The following is a 14674-nucleotide window of genomic DNA, read 5'->3' as shown; positions in this document are numbered from 1 at the left end:
CGCGACCCCTGGCAATTGGAGAAGAAGAATGAGGGGACCAGCAGTTAGCGTAATGGCTATATTGCTGGACTCCCATGTAGTCGACCGTGGTTCGCGTCCCGGACCTGGTGGCTTAAACTCATGCCGGGTGCATGTGCGTGCATGCCCAAGATCCCGAATAGAGAATAGAGGAGAAGGGATTGCAGCATGGCCATTCCTCCTGGGGGGTGATTTCTCGCTTTCTGTCTGTCTCCCTGTCTCTCTCTGTCTTTCTGGTGAGCGCATGTGCTCTATAGCAAAAACCTCTCCAAAAAAAAAAAAGAAGAATGATGGGGACCAGCAGATTGCTGTACTCCCAGATGGCTGACTGCAGTTCGAGTCCTGGCCCTGGTGGCTTAAAATTCATGCTGGGTGCATGTGTATGGATGCTCAAGATCTCGGGAGGAAAATGGAGGAAAGCCATTGCAGAGTGGCCATCCACCTGGGGGGTGATTTCTCACTTTCCCTCTCACTGTCTTTGGCTGTCTGTCTCTCTCTGGTGAGCCCATGTGTCCTAAGACAAAACCTCTACAATAAATAAATACATATTAAAGCATTCTTTTTTTTTATTTTTTTTTTTTTTCCTTTTATCTGCATTTTTTTTATGCTGATTTTATTCCCGTGCCGTAAGTTTTTGTTTCTTCAGTTTCTTCTGGGATGTCTTCCGGTTTAGGAACAGTTTGCTCCTTCTCAGTGAGGATCATCTCGCGGTGGCAGGGGGAGCTCGTGTGTGGGTTAATCCGCCCATGAGCTCTGTACGTACGACGGTGCATCTTGGGTGCCTTGTTCACCTGACTGTGCTCAATGAACGGAGAATCTACATCAACCCCCTAAGTTCAGCATTACTCTCTGCATTTTTAAGTGTGTGCAGCAAAAATTCAGCACTCTTTTTGGGCCACTGCCCTTGTGTCCAGCCCCAGTGTTTAGCCTGGGCACATCTACCAACTCCACTATCCTAACGACTGACTGGCACACACTGCTTTTATGAAGTGACATTCTTCAGACACTTGGTGGCTTTTCGGATATGCATACCCTGATGGCCCAGGCAGTTTCACGAGTGTTCTTAAAGTGAACACGAAGATTTGAACCTCTTGACTTGCATGACTTAGTGGGGTTCTCTGAGTCAAGTGAATAGTGAACCATTTTCAAAGATCACCTCAGGCCGCTAACGAGGAGAGCTGAAGCATTCTTTAAAAAGTAAAGGGAATGTGACGAGGGCCTGGCACGCGCTCCGTGAGACGGTGGTACGGTGGGGTGAGAGGCTGTGGGCGCGCAGGGCCTCAGGAGGTGTCAGCTGGGCCGTTCTCGCCTCTGATCCTCCTTGGGCCAGCGTGACAGGGACGCTGCTAGTACATGGTGGCTAGTGTGTCCCCTGGTGCCTGCCTCGGGGTGCACTCAGAGCATGGCACTGCTGTGACCGGCTCTCGCCCCACCTGCACGCCAGCGCTGACCTTTATATTCAGTATATATTATAACCTTTGTGTTCTTTCTTCCAACACGTTTTGCTGAGCCTTTGCCATGGGCAGGCAGTGGGGGAGAGCGGGGCTGGGACAGACACGGCCCTGACCCTCGGAGCTGGTAGATGATCACCCAGTTTGAATCTACACCTGGCAGAGCAGCCTGCCGGGCACAGGGATGCGGGGCAGGCTGTGGGGGCTGGAGGTGTGGTTCCCCTAAGAAGTGCTGTCGCAGTGAGGCCTGGAGAGTGGAGGAGGAGATGCCAGGCTGGGCTGTGGCCTTTTTGGGACAGGAGTGGGTTGAGTCTGAGGCACTGTCAGCAGGCCCGTGTGGGGCGTGTGCGTGGGGATCTTGTGACCGGCAACTGGGAGCTATTGAGGGAGGCAGAGCAGGGGAAGGGGGGCCTGGCGTTTGCCATCTTGGAGCCTGGCTCCAGATGCCAGCGGAGGATGTGCAGCCTGGGGAGAGAGGAGGGAGGGAGGCCTGGGTAGGCTGCTGCCACTTTCTGGTGGGAGATGGGGCTTGTCCCTGGGGTTGGGAGAGATTCCAACTACGGCTGTGCTGGGCGCGGGTGCCTCACAGTGTCCCAGTCTGTCCCAGTACCGCCTCTCCAGTCCCATGGGCGAGTTTCCACTACGCCCGTCCCCTCCAGCTGGACACAGCCAGCCAGGACAGGAGCGCTGCCTTTATTCCCTGCACCAGCCCTGTCTGCTCGTCACTGGAGTGGGGACGTTTGCAGGACCCTGTGGCTCGGTGTCACTCCCGTGCTTGTAACCAACGCGTCTCTCCTGTCTCTTTCTTGCTGCAGCCAACTGGGTACATGGAAAACTCGGTCTCCTACAGCGCCATCGAGGACGTGCAGCTGCTGTCCTGGGAGAACGCGCCGAAGTACTGTTTACAGCTCACGATTCCCGGGGGGACGGTCCTGCTGCAGGTAGGCTCAGTAAACACGAGCAAGCGCTGTCTCCGCCCGCTCACGCGCCCCGCTTCCCTGGGGGATGGAACCGGCTGGTGGGACGCAGGTTGTGGAATGCAGGGTACTTTTCCCTCCAGTTCAAGAAAGGGCCAAACTGGGGCACACGGGGGAAGGGAGGGGGACATGCACAGGTCGGGTCTCCGCGGGCCTGCCAGTCGGAGCTTCACACGCCCTCACTTGACTCTTCAGTAAGCCTTACCCAGCAGGGAAACCGAGGCTTTGGGCTGCAAGGAAAAGCAAATGAGCTTTACTCTGAGGGAGGGTTTCTGCTCACTCGTTCATCCAGAAGGATGAGCTGTCTTCTCGGAAAAGCTGAACTCTGTGTGCTCACCAGGACTGCTTGTTGAGGACGACACGGGTGCTGGTTAAACTTGAGGGGCGAGACGGGACGTACGTGCTGTAACTGTTAAAACGACTATGAAGTCCATGAGAAGGCCCCAGCCGTAGCTGGGCCCAGGGGTCACATGATACTGAGAGTCGCCTCCGTCTGCACCTCCTGGCCCTGCTTCTGGGCGTCAGCCTCGTTGTCAAGAATCTCAGTGCGTGGTGGGCAAGGTATTCGGCGGCTTTCCCTAAACCACATCTTAGAGCTTGCAGTCCTTAAGGAGCGAGAGCCAGGGACCAGCAGGTGGATAGCAGTTAGGTCGCTGGACACTCACAGGGCCCACTGCGCTTCGAGTCTTGGACCAAGTGGCTTGAAAATCACTCTGGGCATGCCCAAGATCTAGGAGGAGAGTGGAGGTGAAGCGGTTGCCGAGTGGCCATCCCCCCTACCTAATCACTCTTTCTCTCCTGGCAAAAACCTCTTAAAAAAAAAAAAGTGAGAGCCCTTCTCTCTCCCAGTTTCCTTTATAAAGCCCCAATCCTGATGGGTGGCTACGGTCCCAGTCACCCCTCGGGGGCGTGCTAGCCTGAGTCACTGTGCCCCCTGACCACAGGCAGCAGTGGGCTCTGATGGACAGCCCTTCCAGGACCACATGGAAACTAGGGAGGTGGGGCCACACGGGAAGACATGGCTGGCCCCCAAATGGCCATAGCAGCCCATTCATAAAATCAGGTACATGTGGGGTGTCCAAAAGTGGATCACAAACACAGGTGATAAGAAAGACGTAGATGAACTCCACCAAAGTACACTTGCGCTCGAATTCTGTTTTTCCGTATCTTGGAGTGCCCCGGTGTATCACATCAGGGCAGCCACTCTGATTTCCAGAGGAACCGCAGTCAGGAGGCTCCTCTGCCAGAGCCTGCCCTGTCGGGGGGAGGGAGCTGCCCCAGCCTTGCCCGTGGGAGCATCTTCCCTCCTCCTGAAGAGATGCCCCTGAAACCTACTTCGGTAGTGGCCGTGGGCTGTGCCATGGCGCTGGAGTGCCGAGGCTCCTGGTTTGGCCTCCGAGGACTTTTGAGCTCAGAGCTGAGTGTGACAGCTAAATGTCACGCAGAGAAACCCTGCTTCTCGCTGGCATCTCCTGGAGGACACCAGAGGCCACACCCACCGCAGCCAGAGTTTTTCTGGAATCTCACCATTCTCTCTTCCCCTCTGGCTGGCCCCCTCTGCACCCCTACCTCCCACCCCCCTGCTGTCCTCGTCACTCATCCTTCCTGAGGAGGCCAGCTTGGCCCTCCTGCAGGCCCCCTGCTGGCCTCCCTATCTCCCTCCTGCCTCCATGCCTCTCCAAAGCCACAGCACAGTCTCTGCAGGGGGAACTGGGTGGGCAGTGACAGGGTTGGTGGCCCGTCCGTTTGGACATCCCAGCCAGATGACTCTCCTCCCCTCAGGAGCTTGGAGGGTGGAGGGGAGGGGGCCGTCCTTGAAGAGTTCCCCAGCCCTCTAGGGAGACAGGACCATAAACAAATGATTACCCAAATGAGGGCTAAGATAGAAGCCTGTCCCCGGGGATCAGGAGCCAGAGGAGGGAGTGACTCACCCACAGGAGCGGAGAGCAGGCTCCCAGGGAGGACAGTGTAGAGTGGGGTGTAGAGGGATGATTAGGAGTAGGCCAGGATGTTGGGGTGGAGGTCACACACCCTGGATGGGGTGTGGGGGTGTGATGCAGGAAAGTGGGGGCGTTGGTGTTTACTGCTGCTGGAGGAGAGGGGAGATGGGACTGGGGCCTGCGGATGCGTCCAGAGCTGCTGGGTGACGGCCAGATCACACAGGGCTCGTCAGCCCAGCTTCGGACTATGCCTGGGGGCAGCGGGGAGCCGACGACAACTCCTAAGGGCTTGAGGGGCCACTACTCAGTCTAGGTGCAGGGCAGGGGACTGGATATGTGAGGGGCAGAGGGGGGCCAGGGAGACACGAAGCAGTCCAGCCGGAGGAGGGAGGCCCCGCGCCCCCACCTCCCTGGCTGTGGAGGTTGTCGCCCCCCAACGGCAGGACCTCCTCTCTGGGACGGCCCCACCCCTGGTCGGCCGGAGCGGAGCATTGCTCACGCTGGGGATGTAGGGGCAGCGAGGCTGCAGGGGATGCGGGTGGCAGGCAGCGCTTGGAATGTCCCTTTAACCCGGCCATGGCCGTGGGCCCAGCCGTGATGACTCGCCTGGCCAGGCTGCACCCAGCAGTGGCTTCACGTCAGAGCTCTTCCTGCGGCGTTGCAACTGCACGCTGCCCCTGCTCCAGTGGACGGCGCAGCCAGAGGCAGGAGCAGGGACGGGGAGGGGGGGGAGAGGGGGGGGAGGATGAGAGACGGCAGAGGAAGGGAGGAGGAGGAGCGGCAGAGGAGGGCAGAGGAGGCGAGGAGGCAGAGGAGGCGGAGGCCAGCAGCTTCTGGGATCCAGAGCGCAGCTCTGAGCTAGGGCAGGGACACAGACGCGCCTTCCACCCCACGCCCCAGGGAGCCAGGTGGGTACAGCTCTCCCCTGACGACCGCGTCCCTCTGCCGTCGTCTGCATCGGGCCAGAGGAAGTGGCCTGGGGTCTAGACCCAGGCTGGCTCCGCCTCGCTTCCCCTCATCCTCAGGTCCTCCCGTCTGTCTCCCGGTGACTCACGGCCAGTGTGTAGCTGCTGTCCCGGTTTACAAAACCGTTCCAGGCCATCTTGGAGATGGGCTCTAGGCAGGGAGGTCCGTGATTACGGCGGCTGGAGCATCCGGACCCCAGGGAGGGCCTGGTGCCCACGCGCTGCTCGTGACAGATGGCGGTGCTTTGCCTTGGGATCCCTGCTCTGTGTGGATCTCGGGGCTCTGAGTCGTAACATCACAGAGCAGCCCCTTGGCCTCAGGGACAGAGACGAAGCCGGGTGCCCAGGGGTCGTGGCCATTTGTAGGGCTTTGAGTGCCCCAGGTGGCGGAGAGGAAGTGTCTTGAGTGGGCCTGTCCAGTACGCACCACCAGCCACCCATGTGGTCTGCAGGGAGCTTCATTCATTCAGTCGGATTCACAGTGCAGCGCCTCAGACCACCAGCCACATTCGAGGGCTCGGTGTGCGACCCGTGGCCTGTGCTGGACACGCCGGGTGAGGACACCGCCTTTGCAGAGGGCTCTGTGGGACAGTGCTGGGCGCACGCCCTTCCTATAGCAGGCCCACTTCCAGGGGAAAGAGCTTTGGCACATTTGCAGCGGTTCCTCACTGTTCCGCACCCCTGCAGCCCTGTCGGGCCTGTCCTGCCGCACAGGGCACAGCCGTGCTCCACCTACAGGCCATGCAGTGGCCGGCAGCTGCTCCTGCACCTGCATGACTCTGTCTCTCTCTTTAGGAATCTCTGCCCCTGCACACATCTGTTTTCCTCTGCCTCTCTGAGACCGCCCCCTCCCTCCCCTCCCCTTCTCTGGTCTCTTGCTCGCCTCTCGCAGCTCCTCCCTGCAGACCGCGCCCCCATCCCTCTACCTCTGAGTGTGTCTCCCTCACTCTCTGCGTCTCTCTCCTCTTCCCTCCTCTGTCTTGTACAGAGCTCCTGCCCTATCAGGATTTGCACCGGTGCCTCCCACACGTGGGGGCAGACCCTCTCGTCCCAGGCAGGCTGAGAACGGCGGGGCACACCTGCCCTCTCCCCGGCCCCACACCGCATGCTGTCTGCCAAGGCGAGTCACCAGACAAAGGCGCCAGCCTCGCAGCGTGGGGCCGGTCGGTGTGCTCCTGGCGCTTTGTGCTTTCAGCCGAGCTTCCCTAATGCGTGTTATTAGAACCCCTGGTTGCAGAAAGGACCCATTTATCTTCCTTCCTTCCTCCGTGCCCTTTCGGCTAGGCTGTCATTGTGAGGAGACCAACCACCTAAGTGCATAAACGGGCAGTGAAAGCCTCCTGGGGGGTGCTCCACGCCTGCCCCTGGGGTAGAGCAGCGGGCATCGAAGAGCCATGCAGGGAGAGCATCTTGGGGGGAGGGGCTCACCCACCAACGAAAACGGGACAGGACCAGCTGCTCCTTGAACAAGATCGCGAGGACCAGAGCGAGACCTCCTCCCCAAGAGCGTCAGCTTCTTTCCGGGACGGCTTCCGAGACGCGGCTTTCCTCGTGGACGGTCCCGAAAGTCCCGTGGGAGGCCGGACGCTGGCAGCAGGGCAGGGCGGGCGGGTTCCTCTCTTACTGGAAGCCGCAGCAAGAGCCCTTTCCGGGCTGCAGAGCACGTCCTGTTTTCCTGACCGCGCGGGCCTTCCACAGCGCGCCCTTGGCTGCGTCTCACCCCTCGAGACAATACGACAATGAGAAGGAACTTGGCAACTTTCGAGGAGGAAATTAGGCAGAATTTGCCTGGAACCAAGCCCTCTCGGTATTCGAAAGATTTATTCCCCTTCACCCGGAGAATTCCAGACTGGCCCGGGCAGGCCTTGGCAGCTTCAGGGACTGGCACTGGGTGGGGGCTCTTTCCCGTGTCTGAGTGCGTTCTCCTGACTCCAGCACTCCCCACCGGGCTGAGCATGCCCACCGAGCTGGTCGTCCTGGCTCAGCTGCCAACCAGGCAGGATGGGCATTGCCCCGAAGTGCGCCCTCCCTGGGCTGAGGTGCAGCCCTGTCACCCTTCTGTTCTTTCAGAAGACACTGGAGGTGTCTGGGGTCCAGGGGTTCCCCAGTAGTCTCTGTCCTCAGAAACTCGACAAGCCGAAGGACAGTGTCTCCTGTAGCCCACCCTGTCATGACCTCTCTGGCTCCATCAGCCACCACCCCCTTTGGAGGAAAGTTCAGGCCACCCCTTTGTTTTGAGGTGGGGCCTCCTTGTGATTGGAGCAGGGTGCCAGTCCTTCCTCCTGCCCCTGCGTCAGCCCAGCAGCTGTCGTGGGGAAGTAGAGCTTTCAGGTGTCTCAGGACGCGTGGTGACATGGCTCAGACGTTCCAGGGTCTGGGTAGGAGGGCAGGCTGGGGCAGACAGGCCTGTGCTCCAGCCCAGGTCTGCATGTGACCCTGGGCGGCAGGAAGGATCCCGCCGTGCCTCTTTCTCTGTGTCTGTGAACTGGGCTACAATTCTGGACTCCTTGGCTATTGTAAGGATCCAAGACGGACGTTGCATAGTTAGCACTGTGATGGCACATAGTAGGTATTCAGGAAAACACCATCATGACCGCTTGTACAGCTTTAGTCAGATCTAAGTTGGGAAAGAGGAGTCTCAGGGCTGAAGAGTTCTTGCGACTGTCCATGGCACGTGAAGTTTTCTCAGTGAGCGCAATGGTACAGTGAGGCTCCATTCCTCCCTCCCTGCAGCCACCCCTCCCTCTCTCCACCTGTCCGTCCTTTACTCATCTCTCTGTACATCTAGCTTACCTACCCATCTCTCCACCTGTCCACTCACTTGTCCATCCCTCTACCCATCTGTCTTCCATAGCTGTCCATTCATCTATCCACCCATTCATCCACTCATCCTTTTAGCTACCCATCCATCCACTTGTCTTTTCATCTGTCCGTCTGTCCATCCATCCATCCATCCATCCATCCATCCATCCATCCATCCATCCATCCATCCATCCATCCATCCATCCATCCATCCCCCCACCCATCCATCCATCTATCCATCCACCCACATATTCATCCAATCATTGGTTCGCTCATTACATCAGCCAATCCTTCATTTAATAAACCTTTCTTCAGATTACATGGACACAGTGGTGCCCAAGTCAGATGTGGTCCCTGACTTGACAGAGCCCCCACTCACTTCCAAGGGAAGCAGGACAGTGAGGCGGGTGGTCCCCGGACGATGGGCTGTGTTGGGTGAGGCATCACCACCTGGTTTTGGTGGGGAGGGATAGACCATTGTGGGGTCATTCTGGAGAAGTGGCATTTCGGGAGGGACTTGAAGGGTAAGTGGAAGTTCAGCAAGTCATGGGGCAGGGGTAAGAGCCAAGCGCTCCTAATGGGATGTATGTGCTGTGCAAAAGTCATTGGAGAAGACTAGCAGGTGGCGTGGTGGTTAAGGCAGCTAGATTCCAATATGGCTGACCATGGTTCAAGTCCTGGACCCAGCGGCTTGAAACTCAATGCTGGGCATGTGTGCATACATGCCCAAAATCTGGAGAAGGAATTGCAGCATGGCCTGTCACCCCAGGAGTTATTTCTTACTTTTCCTCTTCTTTGGTGAGTACATGTGCCCTATGGCAAAACTCAAAAAAAAAAAAAAAAAAAAAGTCTTAAAGAAGAGGGCCACCCAGGAAAGCCCTGGTGACAAGCAGCTCTACTCCTGTGTGGCCCCAAGGAGCAGAAGACCCTCCTCCTTGTGCTGCGTGTTCATTGGGCACAGCTTGGAGTCTGGGGGGTGGGGCATATCACCTAGAATGGCTCTGGTTGTCATGGCAGGGGCGAGGCTACCGAATGTCACATTGGCCACCTGAAAGTGACAGGTCACTTCGCATCACAGTAGCTCACGTGTCATCTGCCGAAGCAAGCCTGTGGCCACGCGTGCCTTTCGCGTGCCTGGAAGGAAGAGCGCTGGAAGAGTGGTGATGGCGGCCAGCGGGTCTGCACCTCACCCCTTGTCAGGAAAACGGCAGTTAGGGAGAGGTCAGGTTAGACCCAGGTCCTTAGCCCACGATCCATCAGAAGTTCTGAAAGGGCCTGCAGTTGTGTGTGCATCGTCTGTGTCTGGGTGTTTGTGTCTCTGTCTACGTGGTGTACACACATATGCGGACAGCACTTGCTGTGAGTCTATTCCTTGTTTCTAAGGAGCCCCAGGGACTCAAAAGACTGAGGAGCCCCCAGCGGCTGGTCAGTGAACCCCCTCTGAGCCCCTGCCTCAAAGGCTCCTTCAGTACCATGGGGAACACGGCAGGTGCAGCCAGTCTAGCAGGGACGAGGCAGCATCTCTGAGCTGAGCTGTCAGGAGAGATGCCGCAGTGGCCAGGGTACCGAGGGCAGCTTGGAAACTCGGATGACTCTGTCTGCCAGGCCAGGCGAGAGGGGAATACGTGTGTCGGCATGTGGCCACGTCCACGTTGACAGCCCTGGAAAATCCCTCCAGTTCCAAATGGCGGCGGACACTGTGAGACCAAGGGTGGCCAGACCGAGCTTCCGGGGCCGGGAGGGAGGCAGCTAGTCCCCGCTGCTGGCAGCGCACCTGCGGGCTGGGCACACGACCCAGTCTAGCAGCGCCAGGAACCACCAGGGCCTGGGAGGAGCTGGAGGTGTGGCCGGGAAAGGCAGTCGTGGAAATGCAGGAAAAACGTGGGAACATCCATTTCTGAGGAGGACAAGAGGCTATGGACATCTTGGGGGGGCCTTTATTTATCTACATCTCTGACCGGCATGGTATATTGAGAGGCAGGGAGATGAGTGTGGGTTGGGGTGTGCTGGGGCCAGCTCGTCCTGCGGGTATCTCTCAACAGCTTACTGTGCACATCCCTTTCCAGATCTGGGTCAGGCGCCCCATGCCCCTGGTAGCATGGAATCCGCCAAGGTCGGCGCTTGCCTGGATCAGGGCTCTGGCATTCTGGGAGCCCGTTGCCACCCATCAGCACCCCTGGCTGACTGCCAGTGGTACCCGTTGCCACTGTCTGTTGAGCGTGAGCAGGGCCGAGCAGTCTCCGTAGTCACTTCCTTGGTCGGGATCGTTGTGGAGCTCCCCCCGAGCATGGTGTACCCTGTCACCCCAGCGAGCACGCATTGTCCCAAGACTGTGAAAGACCATCCAAGCTCATGGGAGAGCCCAGGGGTGCTGCTTGTTAGCCTCTGCAGCCCCTGGGTGGGTGTCATGAGCTTTGTGTCATTAAGAAACTTGCTCCAGGGCAGACCTGGGACTTGAACCTGCATCTGTTGGAGGCTCAGCCATTGCAGGAGTTCCTGTGTCACATCAAGGGCTGACTTTAGCTTGCGTGGCACACGGTGACTGTCCAGGGTATTGAGAGCCCAGTCGTGCTGCACTTGGCATCAGGCTGGTTCATTTACTCAGCCAGCAGGCTTGGGGCTCTGGGTGCAGAGGGCTGTGGTGTAGGTCTAGGGGGTGGACACTGCACTTCTGGCCGGGGTGGCCGGAGGACTCGGGACACGCTCTGGTATGGTGCAGCCATTCAGGTGCCAGTGTCCTTTCTGGTCCCAGGACTCTAGTCTGAGTCCTTAGGGACATCCCTAACCTCTGGGGTCTCACTTCTCTCTGAACGGTGGGCTGCTGAAGTGCCAACTTCCCGGGCCTCAGGCCATGCCTTGCTAAGCCTGGTCCCCACAGGCTCAGCTCTGCACCTGGTGCAGGACTCAGCGTGGGCACTGTGTCTCCCTGAGCTGCGAGAGAGTGACGCGCACAGGCCAGAGGCAGCTCCCTGGGTCGGGGTTCATTAGAGCAGTCGGTGATGGCCACGGTCACAGTGACCACGACGGCGGGGTTGGGCGTGATCATCTGTCGTGTGTCAGGCACGGTCTGGAAGCCCCACAGGAGTCATTCCTAGTCCTCACCCTGTCCCTGCAAGATCAGGGTTATTGTCCCGCTTTACAACGGGGAAATCGAGGCTGGGTGGCCCACGGTCTGAGAACCGCTGCAGAGGAGAGGCGGATGGTTTTGCTGCCCCATGGCATTTAGCTGTGAGCTTGCGGGGCCTTGGTATCTGCCTCTGTGAAGCAGAGAAGCCACCTCATGGGGCTGTCGGGAGGACTGATTGGCAATACGTGGATAGCAAAGGCAACTTGGGGCAGCCCTCCCCAAGGGGCCCCCCAGCGCCCCCCGCTCCGCCATTATCCCATGCCTATAATCACTTCGGTCCGTACCTGCTCCTAAGGAAGCCGGGATGCAGGTGTGCTAAGGCTCGCCAGCACAGTGTCTCGAGTCGCTCAGAGTAAGTCCCAGTGACAGCAATGGCTTGCTTTCAGAAAAGTCCCACTGGCTGACACTTCTGTTTTGGTTTTACAGAAGGGGGTGTTGAGCTTAGCACGGCCCTCCTAAGCCTCTTTGGGGTCTTAGGGGATACTTTCAGACAGAGTACAGAGTAGGCCGGGTCTGCATAGTACTCTGAGATGCTGCAAGCTGGTGACTGGACCTTACTGTCCTCTTCTTGTCATTGCAGGCCGCCAACAGCTACCTGCGAGACCAGTGGTTCCATTCTCTGCAGTGGAAGGTAAGTCCTGATCCCATTTCTCATTGAGATGTCCCGGGGCAGGGGCGCGAGGACTCAGAGCAGGCTGTTACAGAGGTGTGAAGGCCGGGGCACTTGCCTCTGGGCCGCTCTGCCGAGGACCCCTGCTCCGTGTGTTACAGTCCTCCCCTTTGTCCTGCGGGGTGGACACCTGCCCCCCTGCAGTGCTGAAACAGCATCCCGACCCTGCCAGCCACCAGCTCGCAAGCTCAGTGTCTGTGTTCCTGCTTCCAGAAGGATCCTAGAACTGCGTGTTCTCGGAATGGGGATGGGCCTCAGAGGCCAGGGAAGGCTTGGGCTTGGGGGCTACAGATGCTGACTGAGGGTAACTTCCAAAGGCCAGGCAATGTGTCAGCTTACTGGAGACCCCAAACCCAAGCCAGCAAGGCTCTTCACAAAAGTTCGTGGACATGCCTGTTTTGAGAGTGATGCGTGGATTTACTTCGCACCAGAATGAACTGGTGCTTCAGTCCCAGTTCCCCATGCACTTTTGGAAGCCCCTCGTGTTTGTCTTTGCTTCCTGTCAGTTGTCAGTTTTCTGAGCCCCGATTCTAGCTCTACGCAGGAAAGTCCAGAGCCCTCTGACACATAGCGGAAGGAGTCACATCCTGGTCATGTCCCATAGCTAGGGGCCGACTTCCTGAGAAGCCACCAAAGGCCTGGTTCTCCATGACTCAGGCAGTAGAGCCCTGGCGCTCTGGCTGGGGCGTGGGCCCGTACGGTGATCTTCCTATTCTCACCTGCCGCTGGCTCGCCCACCCTCTGACCTTTCAGTTTAGAGCAAGCCATGACAGGCCTATGGGCTGCGGAGCCAGCAGAGCGTGGCTGCAGTGGCCTGTGTGTGTCATGAGCTGTTGTCATTCCTGTCGGCGGGGAGGCCACCGGGGTGAGCGCTGGCCCATGTGGGACTCGAGGCCGTGTGCCATGCTGGGAGGACTGAGACCACATTCCACATTCTTCTCGTGCTTCTGGAGGGGCTCTCAGCACAGCTGGGGCAAAGGATGAAAGTGCAACCCCAGAGAAGTACATTCCTGATCCCAAAGGGGCACCGCCCTCCTCTCACCCTGGCAGCTGTCCACCCTCTCACTTGGCACCCCAGGGCTGAGTCTCAAGCCGAGCATGAGTCCAGGTGGGGGCTGCGACGTGGGAAAGACGGCTCGCGCTTACTGGGCTCCCACTGAGTGCCAGGCTGTACAGGCTCTCGTGCCCATTCCACCCTCGCCACGGCCTCAGACTGGATCGTCGTTGCTCCCCCTGCCATAGTTAGCGGGGCTGAGACAGGGCTCAGCTGGACCTCCCCAGTACCTGGGGGTCTTCCCACGCAGTCAGGTCAGGAGGCACCAGGTAGCAGCTCAAAGGCCGGTGGCACACATCTGCCCATGGAGTCCACAGGTGCCAGGGAGACTGCATTTTCCACAGGGAGGACAGCTCTGACACCTGGCTCTCTACAAGGACAAGTGTGTCCCAGGACGGGGGACCTTCTGAGACCTCTTGAGAGTTAAATGCCAGCATAGGGCCAATTGGTAGCTTGGTGGTTAAGGCAGCTGGATCTCACATGGCCAGCCACGCAGTTCAAGTCCCGAACCTAGTGGCTTGGAAAAACACATGGGGAGGGGAGACCAGCAGGTGGCATAGTGGCTAAGGTGCTGATCACTGCCACATAGCTGACCGTGGTTCGAGTCCTGGACCTGGTGACTGGCTTTCTCACGTTCCCTCTCTCTCTCTCATTCTGTCCCTCTCTAGTCAAATTAAAATGAATGAACGAATAAATAAATAAATAAATAAAGTTAAATGAAATAATTATTTAAAAAGAAAAAGAAAATAACACATCAGACTACCGTGCGTGTATGCCCAAACTCCCGAAAGGAGGGAGGAATGGAGGAGAAGGGATTATGGCGTAGCCACGTGCCACGGTGGTGCTTCTCACTTTCCTTCTCTTTCTTTCGTCTTTCTCTGGTAAGTACACATACCCTCTAGCAAAGTGTGTGGAGGGCAGTTGAGAAGTGGAGTTGCAGTGGGACGGTGGTGGTCGGAGAGGCTGCCTGGAGCCTGGAGGAAGAGGCCATTTTTGCCGTACTGTGACTGCTTAGAGTCTCCGTCTCTTCATCCTGGTGTTTCACATGCAAGTCCCCAGGAAGTGACAGCCTGGCTTTCTCCTTGTCAGGTCTGGCCAGAATGTATGTGGAGGCACAGCCTACCTGGCAGGTGGGAGATCACCTCACTGGCCAGGGTCCACGGCAGCGAAGGCAAGGCGTCCTCAGTGGCGTTCTCTGAGCCTGCCTTCCGTCAGCCCTGGTCCGCGTCTCCTTCAGCAGCGACGTCCCATCACTGCTAGGAGGCCGCGCTTCTGGGATCTCTGGGCACTTTGCAGCCTTGAGGGATGGCTAAGATAGCGACGCGGACGACAAGAATTTCAGGTCTTGACTGGCGAGAGAGATGATTTACACGTTTAAGCTTGAACATTTAGGGGCCGGGGCAGCATGTGTAGTTCAAACAGTCAACTGAGCGAGTGTGGAATCGGGGACCCTTGGGCATCTAGCCATTCTCGTGAGGACCTGGATGCTTGTGTTCCATTCCGGTGGTGTTCGGTTTATTTGTGGTGGTTAATTTTTTTTTTTTTTGAGAGGTTTTTGTTATAGGGTGTGTGCGCTCGCCAGGAAGACAGAGACAGAGAGAAAGAAAGTGAGAAATCACCCCCAGGGGAATGGCCATGATGCAATCCCTTCTCCTCCATTCTCCTCTCAG

At 57.9% G+C, this 14674-nt stretch overlaps 1 protein-coding gene across 1 annotated transcript in view; it reads left to right on the top strand.

Moving 5' to 3' along the window:
* Positions 1 to 2284: 2284 nt before the first annotated feature.
* The window catches only part of CMIP (c-Maf inducing protein), a gene marked incomplete at its 5' end in the record, with an annotated part of 93865 nt that continues 81475 nt past the window's right edge, over positions 2285 to 14674 (top strand). Inside the window, 2 exon segments of the mRNA XM_014589381.1 lie at positions 2285 to 2410; positions 11861 to 11911. Of these exon segments, the coding sequence (XP_014444867.1) occupies positions 2285 to 2410; positions 11861 to 11911 (177 nt within the window).

The sequence above is a fragment of the Tupaia chinensis genome, unplaced genomic scaffold (assembly GCF_000334495.1).
Source record: "Tupaia chinensis unplaced genomic scaffold, TupChi_1.0 Scaffold000355_1, whole genome shotgun sequence".
In the NCBI taxonomy this organism is placed as follows: domain Eukaryota; kingdom Metazoa; phylum Chordata; class Mammalia; order Scandentia; family Tupaiidae; genus Tupaia; species Tupaia belangeri.
This window is presented reverse-complemented; position numbering and strand designations above follow the sequence as displayed.